Here is a 14,322-nt window from a genome sequence, read left to right on the forward strand (position 1 = left end):
TAATAATAATAATGTTTAATAATAATAATATACCGGGGCGGGGCCAGTGGTACATGTGATAAACGGCGACGGTCCACACGGCAGGGACCGGGTTCAAATCCCATTCGGACCGTCCCCCGTAGCAAGGACTGACTATCCGGCTACGTGGTAAAATAAGTCTAGTAAGCCAGAAATGGCCGGCGTGACCTGTAAGGTCCTTAAGCCAAGAAAAAAAAATTAATAACTAGGAAGAAGAAAGGAAGCAGTCATCCTTTGATTTCAATTTAGCTAATGATCAGAAATAAATTATTAAACCATAAAAAACACAATTTTCTCAATATGCGACACTGCGAATTTACATCGTAAATACACTTCATACACATATATTCTTCCGGTACTTTATTTAAATGCGCCTATTCCTCAGTTGCTGAACTTGACGGGATTGTTCGTGTCCCGCGGAATCAGATGAATCATAATTTTGATTCCTTCGCCCTGCGATGCCACACGGAATGCTTCGTGCACGTCCTGCAGATCGAAGTGATGCGAAACTAAGGGCTTCACGTTGACGTACCCGCTGGCAACGATTTCTAATGCGGCTGGGTAGCTAAAAAAATGGGATAAAGATAAACCATTAGCCCAATCACTGCCGTAACGTATCGCCCCCTCTCCTCCACCCCGTCACCGGTCTACGTACTCGTGATTGTAACGCATGGCAGTGGTGATTTCGATTTCCCGCGAGATTGCATCCACCATCGGCAGCTGTACATCTTTGTTGCCCAATCCCACCAAACAGATGCGTCCCGCGTTTCTCGTAGCCTTGATCGATACACGCATCCCGGGCTGTGACCCGGAACATTCCAGCACACGATCGGCCGGACCACCCAAAATGTCGTGTATTTTTTTCACCAGCTCATCCTCCGTGTCCTGTTTCCGAATTCCAATCGCACCGGTAACGCCGAGCTTTTTAGCGATCTCTAGCCGATGTTTCGCATGCTCCAGATCAAGAATCACTGTACGGGTGGCTCCCATCGCTTTGGCAGCAATCAAACACACCAGCCCTATTGGACCGGCACCGAAGATAACCACTTTGTGTCCCAAACCGATCTGAGCACGCCTTCCAGCATAGACGGCAACGGCCAACGGTTCCAGCAGTGCACCTTCCTCCATCGTTACATGGTCCGGCAGCTTAAAGCAACAGTCCGCATATTGGGCATAATAGTTCGAACAGTTACCATCATGCTTCTGGGTCGTACAATGCTTCCCATCCAGACAGATGTTATATTTGCCCACTTTGCACAGATCGCACGTACGGCAACCGGCGGCCGGTTCGATCGCGACACGATCGCCCACCTTCAGATGCGTCACCGAGCTGCCAACCTTGCGGACCACACCGGCCGACTCGTGACCCAGCACGATCGGTTTAATTAACCGCTGAGCACCGAAACCACCATCCTTCAGAAAGTGTATGTCCGTACCGCAGATACCACAACTATCGACCTCTACCACGACCTCGTTAAAGGCCGGATCCGGTATGGGACGCTCGTCCAGACGGAGATCGTTCGGTCCGTAAACGGTTGCGGCTAGATTTTTGTTCGGTGCCATCGCCACTTGCTTTCACAAAACCACACGCTCTGCCCGGGGACGTTATATAGAGCAACCCAGCGTAACTCAACTAAGCGCGTGCCGTGTAGTGCACGAGCTTTTATAGAACTGGGAGCCGTTTTTAATCGTGAGCTAATGTTTGTGTACGCGCACTCTCCTACGTTGACGTCGATGCGCGCGTAATCAAACATATTAACGATCACGTTTGCGATAAAGCGTCAAACCATACCAAGCAAGGTGACGTTCAATAGGAATCGTTATCTAAAAGGTAACCGTTTCGCACAAAGCTTAATATTGGTGACATCGACCAGTTGATAGTTGAAACTCCCGATAACCCGGTAGGCGGGTTCATTTTTATTGACACATTTCGGGTTTTTGCTAGCTTAGTTAACAAATTTCGTCTTATTATTGCTGTCCCGTGGTGTAAGATGTACCATCACCTTCAACCCTTCGCCGGATGCGGCCACCCGGAATGCTTCGTTAACGTCCTTCAGTGCAAAATGGTGTGAAACGAGTGGTTTCACATCGACGTACCCGCTGGCAACAATTTCCAATGCTGCCGGATAGCTGGAAGTAATAAGCCGATCGTAACGTTACAAATTGCATTAAATACAATTTACCACTAACAATACTTACTCGTGATTGTAACGCATAACGGTGATGATTTGAATTTCGCGAGAAATCGCATCCACTATCGGTAGCTGCACTTCCTCTTTGCCCAAACCGACCAAACACACGATGCCAGCGTTACGCGTCGCCTTGATGGAAATGCGCATTCCCGGCTGTGACCCGGTACACTCCAACACACGATCAGCCGGACCACCCAACACCTCCTGTATGCGCTTCACGATGTCATCCTCCTTGTCGGATGCCCCGATCGGTATAACTGCCGTGGCACCAAGCTTTTTCGCCACATCCAACCGATTACTGGCCTTTGCTAGATCCAACACCACCGTTCTGGTAGCTCCCATCGCTCTCGCCACGATAAGCGAAATAAGCCCGATCGGACCGGCACCGAAGATGATGACACTGCTACCCAACCGAATGTCTGCCCGCCGTCCAGCATACACACCGACCGCTAACGGTTCCAACAATGCACCTTCCTCCATCGTAACATGGTCCGGCAGCTTAAAGCAACAGTCCGCATAGTGTGCGAAGAAGTTCGAGCAGTTACCATCGTGGTTCTTCGTGGGACAATGTTTCCCATTCAGACAGATGTTGTACTTGCCCACTTTGCACAGATCGCAGGTACGGCAACCGGCGGCCGGTTCGATCGCAACACGATCGCCCACCTTCAGATGCGTTACCGAGCTGCCCACCTTGCGCACCACACCGGCCGACTCGTGCCCGAGTACCAATGGACGGATAAGCTTCTGATCGCCAAAACCACCCTCCTTCAGGAAGTGAATGTCCGTACCACAGATGCCACAGCTGTCCACCTCCAGCACTACCTCGTTGAAGGCCGGTTCGGGTGTTGGGATCGACACCAAGCGTAGATCGTCCCGACCGTAACACACGGCGGCCATATTCTGTTGCGGTGGTGCCATGTTTACGATAGTATCTGTACCGTTACTCTTGTTCGTTTAGTAGTGTTATAGAAGCTTTAAGCTGGGCTCTGTACCGTTACTGACGAAGACGGACAAACCGAGGTGATCTTTTATACTAAAATCTCAATTAGATTGTGGTGGTGCTTCTTAATAAGCCATGCCGAAGGGGACGGGTAAATTATTTTAATATACAATAAACAATTTAATCTACAATTTCATCTCATTGAATCGGGTCGGAGGGCATTTATTTTTGCAAAAGTTATGTAACTGTCAATAGTGCATCAATTAAACCTGATAGTAGGAATCCTGTTGTTGGTAGATTTTTCCTTTCCTTTCAAATTATAACGATCACAACCGTAACTCCAAACACACAACGGTTTGGTCGCTCGAACCACGGGTCTTTTATTATCATTTTGTGCCGGGAAAAAAAACCCCCGTATGGCTTTATCATTTTATTATACAATATTCTTCCCAATCATGTTTAAAGTTTTGTTTTTCTGTACTTGAAACGTGTTTTATTTTTTTTTGTTTTCTAATATACAACGCTACTTGCCGTTGTTGACATTTTAATGCACAGCAATCTAATGCTTCTTTTTCGATACGTTTTTATTTTCGTTTCATTATGCGCGTACTCCCTAGCATTTACGATGACTGAAAGGTTATCTAATCGGTTGTGTACGTTGAACTGGGTGCCTACCCTATTGGTAGGTAACCCCCCACTACGGAATGGTTGTCGATACGTCAACATTGATGAGGCAAGCTAAATGCTGATAGAGGTAATACTATTTACAGCCTCATCCCAAAAGCGCACGACTGGTTCAAACTGACGCCCGATGCGCGAATCCTGCAAAAACCAACAGTGCCCATTGGTGCCGTGCGCCACTCGAAATGGTCCGATTAGCAGAGAAGAGATGTGCCCGGGAGTAACCGGGCCAATCAAATTACCCTCAATGATTCTTCATTCGGAATACCGAGGTGAAACAAACCGGGCGCCCACCCTTCCTATGTGCGATCTTTCATTTGTCATAATAAATTGCCGTGCCTATCATTAGCATCTGGTTGTGCTGGTTGTGCACATCAGAAGCGGAAGAACAGCAACAGTAGGTCAGGGATGGACAAATACAATAAACCACTAAATGCGTACACTATGAAGGTGGAAACATACCCCCTTCGCGATGTAACGTGACGCGGAACTGAGAGATCTGGAATACTCGTTAGTCACGTTGCGTTGATAGTCGTACGATTGAGTTAAGTAAATATTATGAACATTTATTGACCGCTGCCATCACACTGCCGTCTTGTGCTTACACCTTTCGTTTGGGATTATTTTTGTTCCTTGGCTGACAGTGGATCATCACCTTTACAGCGCCGTCCAGACCGTATCGGGCAGTTTTGAACGCCTGTTCCGATTCGGCCAGATCGTAATGATGGGTAATGAGTTTGAGTGCATCGATCGTACCGTTGGCCACCATTGCTAGTGCCGCTGGATAGCAGTTTGCATAGCGAAATGCCGTCCTGATGTCGATCTCCCGTACCAGAGCCGTCGTTATTGGAATGCGTTGCTGTATCGCACCAATACCGACCAGTGTCACCACACCGCCCGGAACGGTAGCGGCAATACCCAGCTGTACGCAGGCTTCGGCACCGGTACAATCGATGCTAATATCGGGCGCCGTACCAAGCAGCAGATGGATGCGTTTAACCACCTCTTCCTGAGCATCGTGTCCACTGACGGCCAACGTTGCATCGGCTCCGAGAGTTTTCGCCAGCTCCAGCTTACATTCCATCAGATCGATGACGCACACCTTGGCCGCTCCCATCGCTTTTGCCACCAGCATCGTAACGAGCCCGATCGGTCCGGCACCGAGCACCAGCACGCTATTACCGATACCAACTCCACCCCGTCGACAGCAGTGAACGGCGACGGCCAACGGTTCCAACAAAGCGCCCTCTTCCATCGTGACATTCGGTGGCAATTTAAAGCAGCAATCGGCCGCGTGTGTGTAATAGTTACACAAATTTCCCTGACCAGTCGTCGCACAGTAGATACCGTCCGGGCAGAGATTGTACCGACCGGCCTTACAGTGACGGCACGTTCGACAGCCAATCGCTGGTTCGATCGCCACACGATCACCCACCTTCAGAGTCGTAACGCTTCGTCCAACTTCCATCACCACGCCGGACGATTCGTGGCCAAGCACTAGCTTGTCCTTTAGCTTGTAGTCACCAAACCCACCGTGTGAGATGTAGTGCACATCCGAGCCACAAATTCCCACACAATCCATCTCGATCAGAACCTCATGATCGCGTGGCCGAGGTATGGGGATTTCTTCCTGTGAAAGGTTAGAGACACCATATTACAACACCTCTGCTTAATTCCTCTTGCTACAATCACTCACCACACGAAAGTCTTCAACGCCGTGTACCACACCGGCCAGATTTTTAACCTTCCGCTGTGCCATTCCGTGGCGACGCTGGTTCTCTTTGCTTGATAGTGTACTCGCGCACTCAGCACAGTAGCTCACGTTAAAACCCACTGAAGCATCCGGATCAGCTAGCTGCGCTTTATGTATTTACGCCAACAGCATGCAAGCTGACCATCGCACATTGTGCAGGGTAATCAATGTGTTCTACTGACGGTGTAAGCGCTGCATATAGTGCCCTAAAGGCCAGTGTTGCGCCAGTCACGTGAAAAGCTAATCAACATCACAAGCCCTTCTTCGGCGAAGCGCATTCTCTAGTATATCTACACATTAATCACTAGTCAGGTAGTGGCTTTCATTAATCGGATTGCATTTTCATTGGTTCGATTTTATCATCATTCACAGAACAAGAGTAGCTTAATTAGCATTAGATAAGCCGGATTGAAAAACTCTGATGCCACTTACTAAAAGTTTAAGAACTAACCGATTTAGTAACTACTAACTGTAATAGTATCTTGTTAATAGTAATAGTAACGATCAATACAATGAAACTGAGTAAGATTTTTGCATAAGTTATTAACCACGTGATAATCAAGTGAACTATCAAGAGAACATCTTGGTAGTAAGTTGTTAATAAATTTGAATCGCCACATCCACTATATATCAAATCTGGTTTGAATTAGTGATGTGAATATAAGGTGAACTGATTCTGCATGATTGAGTTATAATCATTAATTCCTTAACTTAATTCCTTAATTCCTGAACTAACTCTTTCAAGAGCTAATCAACGATACAAAATTTGACCACATGAGAGAGCCATATTACTCATGATTGAGTTAATAGCCGCCGCAAAGAGTTTACTCTCAAAATTACTCTTTCAACCTTGAGTTGATAGTTAGTGAAAGGAAATGATCCCGAATGTTGAGATCGAATCGTTGCAATTTATTTCTCACCCAGATCAGATCGAATCATTTGATCCGGATCAAATTTAGCGCTTGAGGAGGGGGTGGGAGGGGGGATGGGTAAATTGAGGTGGTTTGTGGTAGGGATTTACGGATCACATCGCCATACAAAGGTGATCCCAGATCATTGCGGATCACACTGCCATACAAAGGTGATCCCAGATCATTGCGGATCACATTGCCATACAATGGTGATCCCAGATCATTGCGGATCAAATCGCCATAAAAAGTGATCCCGGATCATAACGGATCACATCGTCATACAAAAGTGATTCTGGACCCCGGATCAATTGACCCTAATTATTGGATCGGATCAGAGCAGATCAACTGATCCACCTTCAAATTCATGAAAAAAGAGTCATAACTCATCAGGTGAATGTCACCAAGATTTTAATCTCTTTGAGTGAGTTAAATCGGTAATGAATTATAACAACTCTTTCTAGCATTTCGCATTGACTCGCTCATTAAAAGAAAATCTTCGTTCATTCCGATTTTGAATTGCTAGCAAAATGTAAGGAAATCAGTGTGTGCCATACGTTCATACATACGTTCTTGTTTTATTCGAACGGAATAGAAAGAATTTAAAAGTTTAACGCAAATAATATACAAGAAAGGGGGTTGAATTAACACATTGCATGACCATGGCCTAAGAATGTCAACAAACTCGGGATATTATGTAAACAAACTGGTTAACAGCTCTAGCGGTGCCTTCCTTATCGACGTACCAGCTGATTATCTTCTGTAAAACTTTTATTTCGTTAAATCACTTTATTGCAAGTTAGATATAAACTGGATAAACTCTTTTATATCATAAACTGTTATTTGGTTGCATAAGAAAGTGCTAGTAATTAAGTTAAAAGCGTTCAAAAGTGAATTTCTCAACTGTTTATGTAAGTATCGTCAATGTACTTCAACAAATGTTGCATTTTTTATACTTTTTAGTAAATTGCCGTATCGTAAATACTACAGGTAACATCCAGATCATAAGCATATTTACAATTGACTCGATCAACTCAAGGTGATTCCGGCAAACGTCCTCTGAGCCGTATCATTGAGTGTGCAGCAAATAATAAAGAATCACCATCTGGCCAGCCACGGTTCTAATTCAAACATACAGCGTTGCTTTCCCTTAACCACGGCAACGTCATCTTCGAGACCCGCGGACAAACAACAGTGCGTCCTATCGACAACTCACCAATAAAACATCGGCCAAGCGCTAGCTCGCCGGGGAGATAAAGCAACGCGCTTCGTGGGGTACGAAATCAGTCGCATTTTAAAGTCGGACCGAACACAACACTGTGCCTGATCGCTTGCCGCTGCTATAATGGCCAACAAAACTGACAATCTAACTGCCGTACTGTATGGCATTGAAGATCTACGCTTGGAGCAGCGCCCAATCCCGGTGCCAAAGGAGGATGGTAACAATCGGAATTGTGTTTCAATTACGATAAGCAAACTAAAAACATTCGTACGCAACTTTTTTTAGAGGTCCTGCTGGAGATGGATGTCGTGGGTATCTGTGGGTCAGATGTGCACTATTTGGTAAGGGGACGCATCGGTGATTTCATCGTGAAAAAACCCATGGTTATAGGCCATGAAGCGTCGGGTATTGTCGCCAAGGTAGGATCGAAGGTGAAGAACCTACAAGTGGGTGATCGTGTTGCGATCGAACCCGGTTATGGATGCCGTACGTGCGAGTACTGCAAAAGCGGTGCGTACAATCTTTGTGCGGATATGATTTTCTGCGCCACACCACCATACGATGGTAATCTGACCCGATACTTCGCACATCCGGCGGACTTTTGCTATAAACTTCCGGATCACGTAACTATGGAGGAGGGAGCCCTGCTGGAACCGCTCTCGGTGGGTGTTCATGCATGTCGTCGTGCGAACGTTGGATTGGGTTCCCAGGTATTGATTCTCGGTGCAGGACCCATCGGTCTGGTGACGCTCATAGTGGCCAAAGCAATGGGTGCCAGCAAGGTGCTCGTTACCGATCTGCTTCAAAATCGTCTGGACGTGGCAAAGGAGTTGGGCGCGGACGAAACGTTTGCCATACCGAAGGATGCGTCCGAGACCGACTTGATAAAAGCAATTCACGAACTTATGGGTGGCGCACCGGATAAAACGATCGACTGTAGTGGTGCGGAAGCAACGGCAAGGCTAACAATTTTGGCCACCAAAGCTGGAGGAGTTGGTGTAATGGTGGGCATGGGTGCACCCGAGGTGAAGCTGCCATTGGTGAATGCGCTTGCTCGCGAGGTTGACATCCGGGGTGTGTTCCGGTACTGCAACGAGTGAGTATTCTTATTATTGTATCCAAATGAAGCAGCAAACTAACGATCGTACATTTCGAATGCATTTTAGCTATCCGGTGGCTTTAAGTTTGGTTGCCAGCGGTAAGGTGAACGTAAAGCGACTCGTCACGCATCATTTCAATATCGAAGAAACGGCCAAAGCCTTCCATACGACTCGTCACGGCGTAGATGGTGCAATAAAGGTAATGATCCATGTACAGCCAAAAGATAAAAATAATCCGAAATAGATAAGTCTGTGCGATAGAAAGTAATAAAGCAGAGATGCATAAAGCGGTCTACATTATCAATATGCGATGTTGAGTCGTTGATAAATTAAATGCTGTCAAGTATTTTGAGAGTTTTTTTAAGATTTTATTACATTCAGTGTTACCTGTTCATTCATAAAATATGTTAAGTAAGTACTGCAGGTAAATTTGTGGTAAAATTAATTTTAAAATTGTTATTCCATTTCCGACACTCCGACACGGCCCATGAATCACATTTCTTGTCAAAAGTAGCAACCATTAGGCACTCAATGAAATGTCAAAACAAAACTTGGCTCGTGTTTGTTTATATCAAAATTTTCTGATCTACCGAATCATTTTGTAATTAGAAAAAGAAACAGTGCTGAACACCATGAATGTGATACAGTCCAATATATCCACCACGATCAGAAGCTTCAACATTTCGGATGATATCCGTATCGAGGTGAAAAAGTTCCGCACCAATGCGAGCATCGATGAGGTTGACATAGAAGACGACGAGGATGATATTTGTAAGTACAGTAGCGAACCATGAACGATTGCGCGAGGTTTTACATTGTACCTTTGCAATAATATCTAAATGCCCTATTCCAGCCGTCATACAGAAAATACACAAAACGTTTGCCGATCCGCACAGCACAACGTTTGATCCGGCGACGTTAAAATCGATCATCGCTCGGCTGGACGAGATTGAAAAGAAGCTGGAAAATGTCGTGTACATGAACCAGCAGGCCGATGCTCTCGAGGCAGCCGCACGGCAAAGCGGCATCGTTAACCTACCTTCCGCGGGAGGTGTTATAGTCGGTAGTACCGGCGACGAAGGGTTGGAACTGAAGCTAGAACTTGACTCGGACAGTGAACTGATCGGCGAATTCATCGAACAGGACGAACTGAAATTGGTCGAGTTTCCCATCAACCGAATCGAGGAGTTGAAAGAACTCGAAGAGTCTATCACATCCGACCAGGAGTCGTTTGTTTCGCTGGTAAGATTGGCGGACGGCACCGTGCCAAAAGGTGCATTGGGGGTTCCAATAAAAGTATATTATTTTTGTTTTCCCATAGGTTAATTTCATCGGTAGCACCGTGCAAAAATACAACCGCAATCTGGAGCTTGTGCTGAAAGATTTTATCACAGAATCTCTTATCAACGAGCTTGGCTACAGCACCACCAAGGAATCGATGCTGTCGTTCTACATCTTCAATCAGCTACTGTACGGTGAGTATTCGTGTTCAATATAAACCCATATTTTACGATATTCAAGCAAGGTAATATTCTTTTTGGCAGATATCTGGAAAAATGACTATTCAACCATTAACGACTACAACAACAAGCTAAAAAACATCGTAATTAAAACGCAAAATCGCTTTTTGCGGTTAAATAAAAATAAGAAATAATGTATTATGCATAATTAGCTGAATTAAACGTTACGTACTTTGATATTTCTGTACACTTACTTGAATATAGTCAGTCCTGGGTTTGAGATCTATCACGGTCCAGATATTTCATATTTTACCATTTCATTATTTGATTCATATTTCTAATTAATATACTTACGGTTGATCCAGTTGTTTCGCTTAAATTTTATCCCAAATACGCTATCGGGATTCATAATTTTCTCGCCTCATTTTGTGTACCGTCTAAATTTCAATTTATTCAACGACTTTGGTGTGTGAGTGTGATTGTGTGTATGATTCACTTCTTTGGATATCTTCCCTCGCCACAGCATGCCAACACCCGGCTAGGATGGGGCGGTCATGCCAACAGTAAGTAAGCCCGCACCGGCTAGCGCGTTCTTCGTTACGAATTTCAATTTGCACACGATGCAATACTGGAATTTAATATGCCACCACACTGTTTGTTGTTAGATTTTGTGTTCTCTGCTTATCTAATAACTTCCGCATAGCGAAGCGAACGGTGGACGACGTGGCAAGCAGACGCTCGTGTACTGTTTTTCTTAAAATTATTGGCATTTGAAGCATTCGTGCATTGAAATTGAGCTGAATGTGAAGATATTCATCCTTAACAGAAGATATTAAAGTACGAATTTCGGGAACGAGGAAGATGGCAGAATGACACGTTGGGACACGTAGGGTTGGGATAACAAGGTGGATGGGTGGGTGTTGTTTTTTTTTTTACTGCACTCCAAGCTTCTTTTTCAGCGACTCCGGCATCTCTGGGGGTGGCGGGCGAGGGATCGAGAGAGCAACCTTCACACCATCATAGATGAACCACTGCAGGGCGGTAAGCGTACCGATCATGATGATACGCGGCATCAGACCGTTCCACATGCCCATAAAGCCAAGCTGCTTGGCCACATCGAATGCGGACGATCCCTTGGCCTGGTTCAGCTTCGACACAACCACATCGGCCGGATGGGAAACGATGGCACAGAACACACCGGCAATGTAACCGGCAGCGAACGTCACAATCAGCTGCTCACCCTTCGAGCACTGGTCACGTGGCTTCGGTACAACATAGCTGTGGAAATGGAAGCAAAAAAGGAGGAACCGTTTTTTTAAAGGAGGATCATTGCGAGCTTCACACAACAGGGCACTCACGCATAGAGCAGTTCAACGGTCTTTTCAAAGCAGGCGAACTTCATCATGGTGTATGGGATCTGACGGCACCAGAGTGGGACCAAACCCTTGTAGAACGCCATAATACCCTCCTCGCCCATCATCTTGGGCATAGCTTCACGCATCGTGTTGGCGTATCCTGGCATGGTTTGGATCTTGACCTTGGCAGCCTCGAACGGAGAGAGCGCCATGTCGGCGAAGAATTCGGCCGATGCCGATGCTCCCAGGTACAGCCACGTGCGGTAGAGGTAGGCATTCTCCTCACCCAGCATGTTGGCGTACTGCACCTTGAACACCTCATACAGGCCGAACTTGAATGCACCCTGGAAATGGAAGAAACTCGTTTACAGTAACAATGCAAACAGTAAAGATGCATGCAGCTGATAAGCAGATGACGAATGTCATCGCAAGATCACACTTATTGGTTATTGTGTGGAAGCACACAATGTGACACTTGTGTGCTAAGTCTATTAATGTTCATTATCTGGGCGCTAGTACAAATAGAAAAAAACCCTTTCTCGCATGTGATGTGTGACTGTATACTTGTAGCTTAAGGATTAGTTTAAAAACATGAGATGCTCTAATACGATTGCTTCCCTCTCTAGAACAATAATACTTTACAGTTGTTACAATGAAAATGAATGGGAAATTCTTATCACAAGTTTCGTACCTGTGCCGAGTAGCCGAAGAACGTCGGTGCCCATCCCTTCACCAGACCACGGGAACCATCCTCGGCAAGCGTCAGTTTGAAGCCATGGAACACATTCTTGTACTTGGCCTGGTCGACCTGCAACCGACACTTGACCAGATCGAGCGGCACAACGAACGTGTGCGTGGAGCCGCAGGAGATGATACCACCGAGACCGCACAGCACGAAGAATTTGGTCGAACCGAACTCAACCTCATCGGTGGAAGCCGCAGCAATCGAGCGGCCTTTTACCGGAGCAACGGTACCGGCATCGCATTGTGCCTTCGTGAACGGCGTTTTGAATGGCGAGTTACGGGCAGCGTCCAACAGTGCGGTAAACATGGTGTGGCTGTGGATTGGATTACTTCGGATATTAACCGACGATCAACAGGTGCAACTACTCGGTGTAAGGAGTGCTAAAAAGGAGAGAAAAAAAATAAATTAAATAATAAACCGTAAACTAGTTGCACACTAATGATAAGTTTGTACGGCGGTCCCATTATGTAAGTGTGTCATCTGCCGTTTCAAAACCGAAACGCGTCACATCACCCGTTCGATCGGTGAGTTACGGTGTGTTGGACCAGCGGAAGACGTCACAGCATAAACAAATCCTTCTTATTCTCCCTCTCGGTTTCAAATTCTCGAGCACTTTAAAGACACCTTCATCTGAAGGTTCAATGTTGCATAATGACCTCCTTTTTTTGTTCCCTTCACACGAGGTGTTGCTCGTAAAAATAGTTGCAACAAGCGGCAACACATCGGTAGTCTGTAGTGCGACACGAGGCACCGGATCCGAAACGATCGAGTTGCGTTCGATTGTCTAATTGATGCCAAAGCTACTAAGATTACTTTCGCTATCACCATCCTTGCGTCGTCTTTCATCTTTCTTTCCATCACATGTTGTTGCCCGCCGCCAGTGGGCTATTGTATCGTACCACCGAATCTGGTCGGATAGCGTTATTGGGGGAGCCATCTCGTGCAGCTAACCGGGATAAGCTTCTTTTGTCCAAGTTCAAGAACAACCCGTTTCGAAATGCTTGCCAACGTGTAAGATAGACGTAACGCAGATGACGAGTAGGACGAGGACAAGTGTGTCTAAAATTAAATTTCGCTCCACGCGAAGCAACAAGACGACATTGGGGCGCACACATCACATCAGCACCATCGCCCGCCCCTTTCTTCAGAAGGCGCGTTTTTTTCTTCTTCTTGCGTTCGCAGCCAACTTGATGTAATCGAATATTTTACTTATCCAGCAAATGTACAAACCTTTGCAAGCGTTCATATTTTTGTGGATACTTTACGCTCTACAGTTGTGCGCTTATCGTCTGATACACATCCGTTTCGAAATATTCCTTCGATTACATAACCTCAAGCTTCTGTGCGACATTTCCATACAACACGCCGTACTCCGGTTGCTGAACATTCTCTTGCAGTTGAACGTATTTCCTCGAGTTTTTGGATGATGTTAGGATGTACTACATTTTCAATCAGACTAAGTTGAACATACACACACAGTTCCTTCTGCTGCTTTCGTCCCAGTTACGCAGGTAGTCTTTGGCACAAGCAAAGGATTCTTCTACCAACAGTCCACTACACATTTTTGCACATAAAATACGTCTTTTTTCCACACCAATTCACCAACAAACTATTCGCTAACGGATTACTTATCCTTTTTCTCGTTTGGGGTCAACCGGACTTTACCTTCAATTTCCGACGCCTTCTGCGATGCGAGATCTTTCCGTGCTACGGTCGCTCTGAACCACGGTTCCGTTCAGCAAATGTACTCTGGCTGGCCTCTGCTACAACCTAAGCGAGGGGTGGTGGGTTTGGTTCGTTCGATCCCTCAACATCTGCTCTCTCCTTGCCATCGGGCGGCATCTCGGCATGCCTGTGTATTTGTGCAACAGCGGCATACATAATTCGTACCCTGTTCGTGATAGTACACACGAGCGGATCTCCCGCGGATCGCTTTTTCCATCCGTTT

The 14,322-nt window shown here is 46.0% G+C and overlaps 7 protein-coding genes across 7 annotated transcripts in view; 3 read left to right on the plus strand and 4 right to left on the minus strand.

Annotated features, from left to right (window-relative positions):
* Window positions 1-14,322, plus strand: part of LOC125761714 (probable proline--tRNA ligase, mitochondrial) — a 289,722-nt gene that overhangs the window by 260,696 nt on the left and 14,704 nt on the right. The window lies entirely within an intron of this gene.
* LOC125761725 (sorbitol dehydrogenase-like) lies at window positions 352-1,666 on the minus strand. The gene is made up of 2 exons (XM_049423172.1): window positions 674-1,666; window positions 352-583 (listed from the first exon to the last, which is right to left on the minus strand). Exons 1-2 carry the CDS (start codon window positions 1,579-1,581, stop codon window positions 400-402), a joined length of 1,092 nt encoding a protein of 363 aa, XP_049279129.1. The 5' UTR covers window positions 1,582-1,666; the 3' UTR covers window positions 352-399.
* LOC125761724 (sorbitol dehydrogenase-like) lies at window positions 1,893-4,275 on the minus strand. The gene is made up of 2 exons (XM_049423171.1): window positions 2,218-4,275; window positions 1,893-2,148 (listed from the first exon to the last, which is right to left on the minus strand). The coding sequence occupies exons 1-2, from the start codon at window positions 3,126-3,128 to the stop codon at window positions 1,965-1,967; spliced, it is 1,095 nt and encodes a 364-aa protein (XP_049279128.1). The 5' UTR covers window positions 3,129-4,275; the 3' UTR covers window positions 1,893-1,964.
* Window positions 4,372-5,734, minus strand: LOC125761726 (sorbitol dehydrogenase-like). The gene is made up of 2 exons (XM_049423173.1): window positions 5,528-5,734; window positions 4,372-5,461 (listed from the first exon to the last, which is right to left on the minus strand). Exons 1-2 carry the CDS (start codon window positions 5,588-5,590, stop codon window positions 4,433-4,435), a joined length of 1,092 nt encoding a protein of 363 aa, XP_049279130.1. The 5' UTR covers window positions 5,591-5,734; the 3' UTR covers window positions 4,372-4,432.
* LOC125761727 (sorbitol dehydrogenase-like) lies at window positions 7,456-9,148 on the plus strand. Its single transcript, XM_049423174.1, has 3 exons — window positions 7,456-7,931; window positions 8,000-8,810; window positions 8,881-9,148. The coding sequence occupies exons 1-3, from the start codon at window positions 7,838-7,840 to the stop codon at window positions 9,056-9,058; spliced, it is 1,083 nt and encodes a 360-aa protein (XP_049279131.1). The 5' UTR covers window positions 7,456-7,837; the 3' UTR covers window positions 9,059-9,148.
* Window positions 9,251-10,560, plus strand: LOC125761733 (uncharacterized). Its single transcript, XM_049423181.1, has 4 exons — window positions 9,251-9,585; window positions 9,668-10,056; window positions 10,136-10,289; window positions 10,359-10,560. The coding sequence occupies exons 1-4, from the start codon at window positions 9,447-9,449 to the stop codon at window positions 10,466-10,468; spliced, it is 792 nt and encodes a 263-aa protein (XP_049279138.1). The 5' UTR covers window positions 9,251-9,446; the 3' UTR covers window positions 10,469-10,560.
* On the minus strand, window positions 10,699-14,175 carry LOC125761729 (phosphate carrier protein, mitochondrial-like). The gene is made up of 4 exons (XM_049423176.1): window positions 14,040-14,175; window positions 12,321-12,754; window positions 11,633-11,973; window positions 10,699-11,552 (listed from the first exon to the last, which is right to left on the minus strand). The coding sequence occupies exons 2-4, from the start codon at window positions 12,678-12,680 to the stop codon at window positions 11,207-11,209; spliced, it is 1,047 nt and encodes a 348-aa protein (XP_049279133.1). The 5' UTR covers window positions 12,681-12,754; window positions 14,040-14,175; the 3' UTR covers window positions 10,699-11,206.

Source organism: Anopheles funestus, chromosome 2RL (genome assembly GCF_943734845.2).
Source record: "Anopheles funestus chromosome 2RL, idAnoFuneDA-416_04, whole genome shotgun sequence".
NCBI lineage: Eukaryota > Metazoa > Arthropoda > Insecta > Diptera > Culicidae > Anopheles > Anopheles funestus.

Bases quoted from the DNA above. Each gene is read 5' to 3' on its own strand.
- LOC125761725 (XM_049423172.1), bottom strand. From the start codon at position 1,581: ATGGCACCGAACAAAAATCTAGCCGCAACCGTTTACGGACCGAACGAT. The intron at 584-673 runs GTACGTAGACCG...CCATTTTTTTAG, and splicing joins GCCATGCGTTACAATCACGA to CTACCCAGCCGCATTAGAAA.
- LOC125761733 (XM_049423181.1), top strand. From the start codon at position 9,447: ATGAATGTGATACAGTCCAATATATCCACCACGATCAGAAGCTTCAAC. The intron at 10,057-10,135 runs GTAAGATTGGCG...GTTTTCCCATAG, and splicing joins AGGAGTCGTTTGTTTCGCTG to GTTAATTTCATCGGTAGCAC. The intron at 10,290-10,358 runs GTGAGTATTCGT...TCTTTTTGGCAG, and splicing joins CTTCAATCAGCTACTGTACG to ATATCTGGAAAAATGACTAT.
- LOC125761724 (XM_049423171.1), bottom strand. From the start codon at position 3,128: ATGGCACCACCGCAACAGAATATGGCCGCCGTGTGTTACGGTCGGGAC. The intron at 2,149-2,217 runs GTAAGTATTGTT...TATTACTTCCAG, and splicing joins GTTATGCGTTACAATCACGA to CTATCCGGCAGCATTGGAAA.
- LOC125761727 (XM_049423174.1), top strand. From the start codon at position 7,838: ATGGCCAACAAAACTGACAATCTAACTGCCGTACTGTATGGCATTGAA. The intron at 7,932-7,999 runs GTAACAATCGGA...AACTTTTTTTAG, and splicing joins CCCGGTGCCAAAGGAGGATG to AGGTCCTGCTGGAGATGGAT. The intron at 8,811-8,880 runs GTGAGTATTCTT...AATGCATTTTAG, and splicing joins GTGTTCCGGTACTGCAACGA to CTATCCGGTGGCTTTAAGTT.
- LOC125761729 (XM_049423176.1), bottom strand. From the start codon at position 12,680: ATGTTTACCGCACTGTTGGACGCTGCCCGTAACTCGCCATTCAAAACG. The intron at 11,974-12,320 runs GTACGAAACTTG...TTCCATTTCCAG, and splicing joins TCTTCGGCTACTCGGCACAG to GGTGCATTCAAGTTCGGCCT. The intron at 11,553-11,632 runs GTGAGTGCCCTG...CCATTTCCACAG, and splicing joins ACCGTTGAACTGCTCTATGC to CTATGTTGTACCGAAGCCAC.
- LOC125761726 (XM_049423173.1), bottom strand. From the start codon at position 5,590: ATGGCACAGCGGAAGGTTAAAAATCTGGCCGGTGTGGTACACGGCGTT. The intron at 5,462-5,527 runs GTGAGTGATTGT...AACCTTTCACAG, and splicing joins GCGTTGAAGACTTTCGTGTG to GAAGAAATCCCCATACCTCG.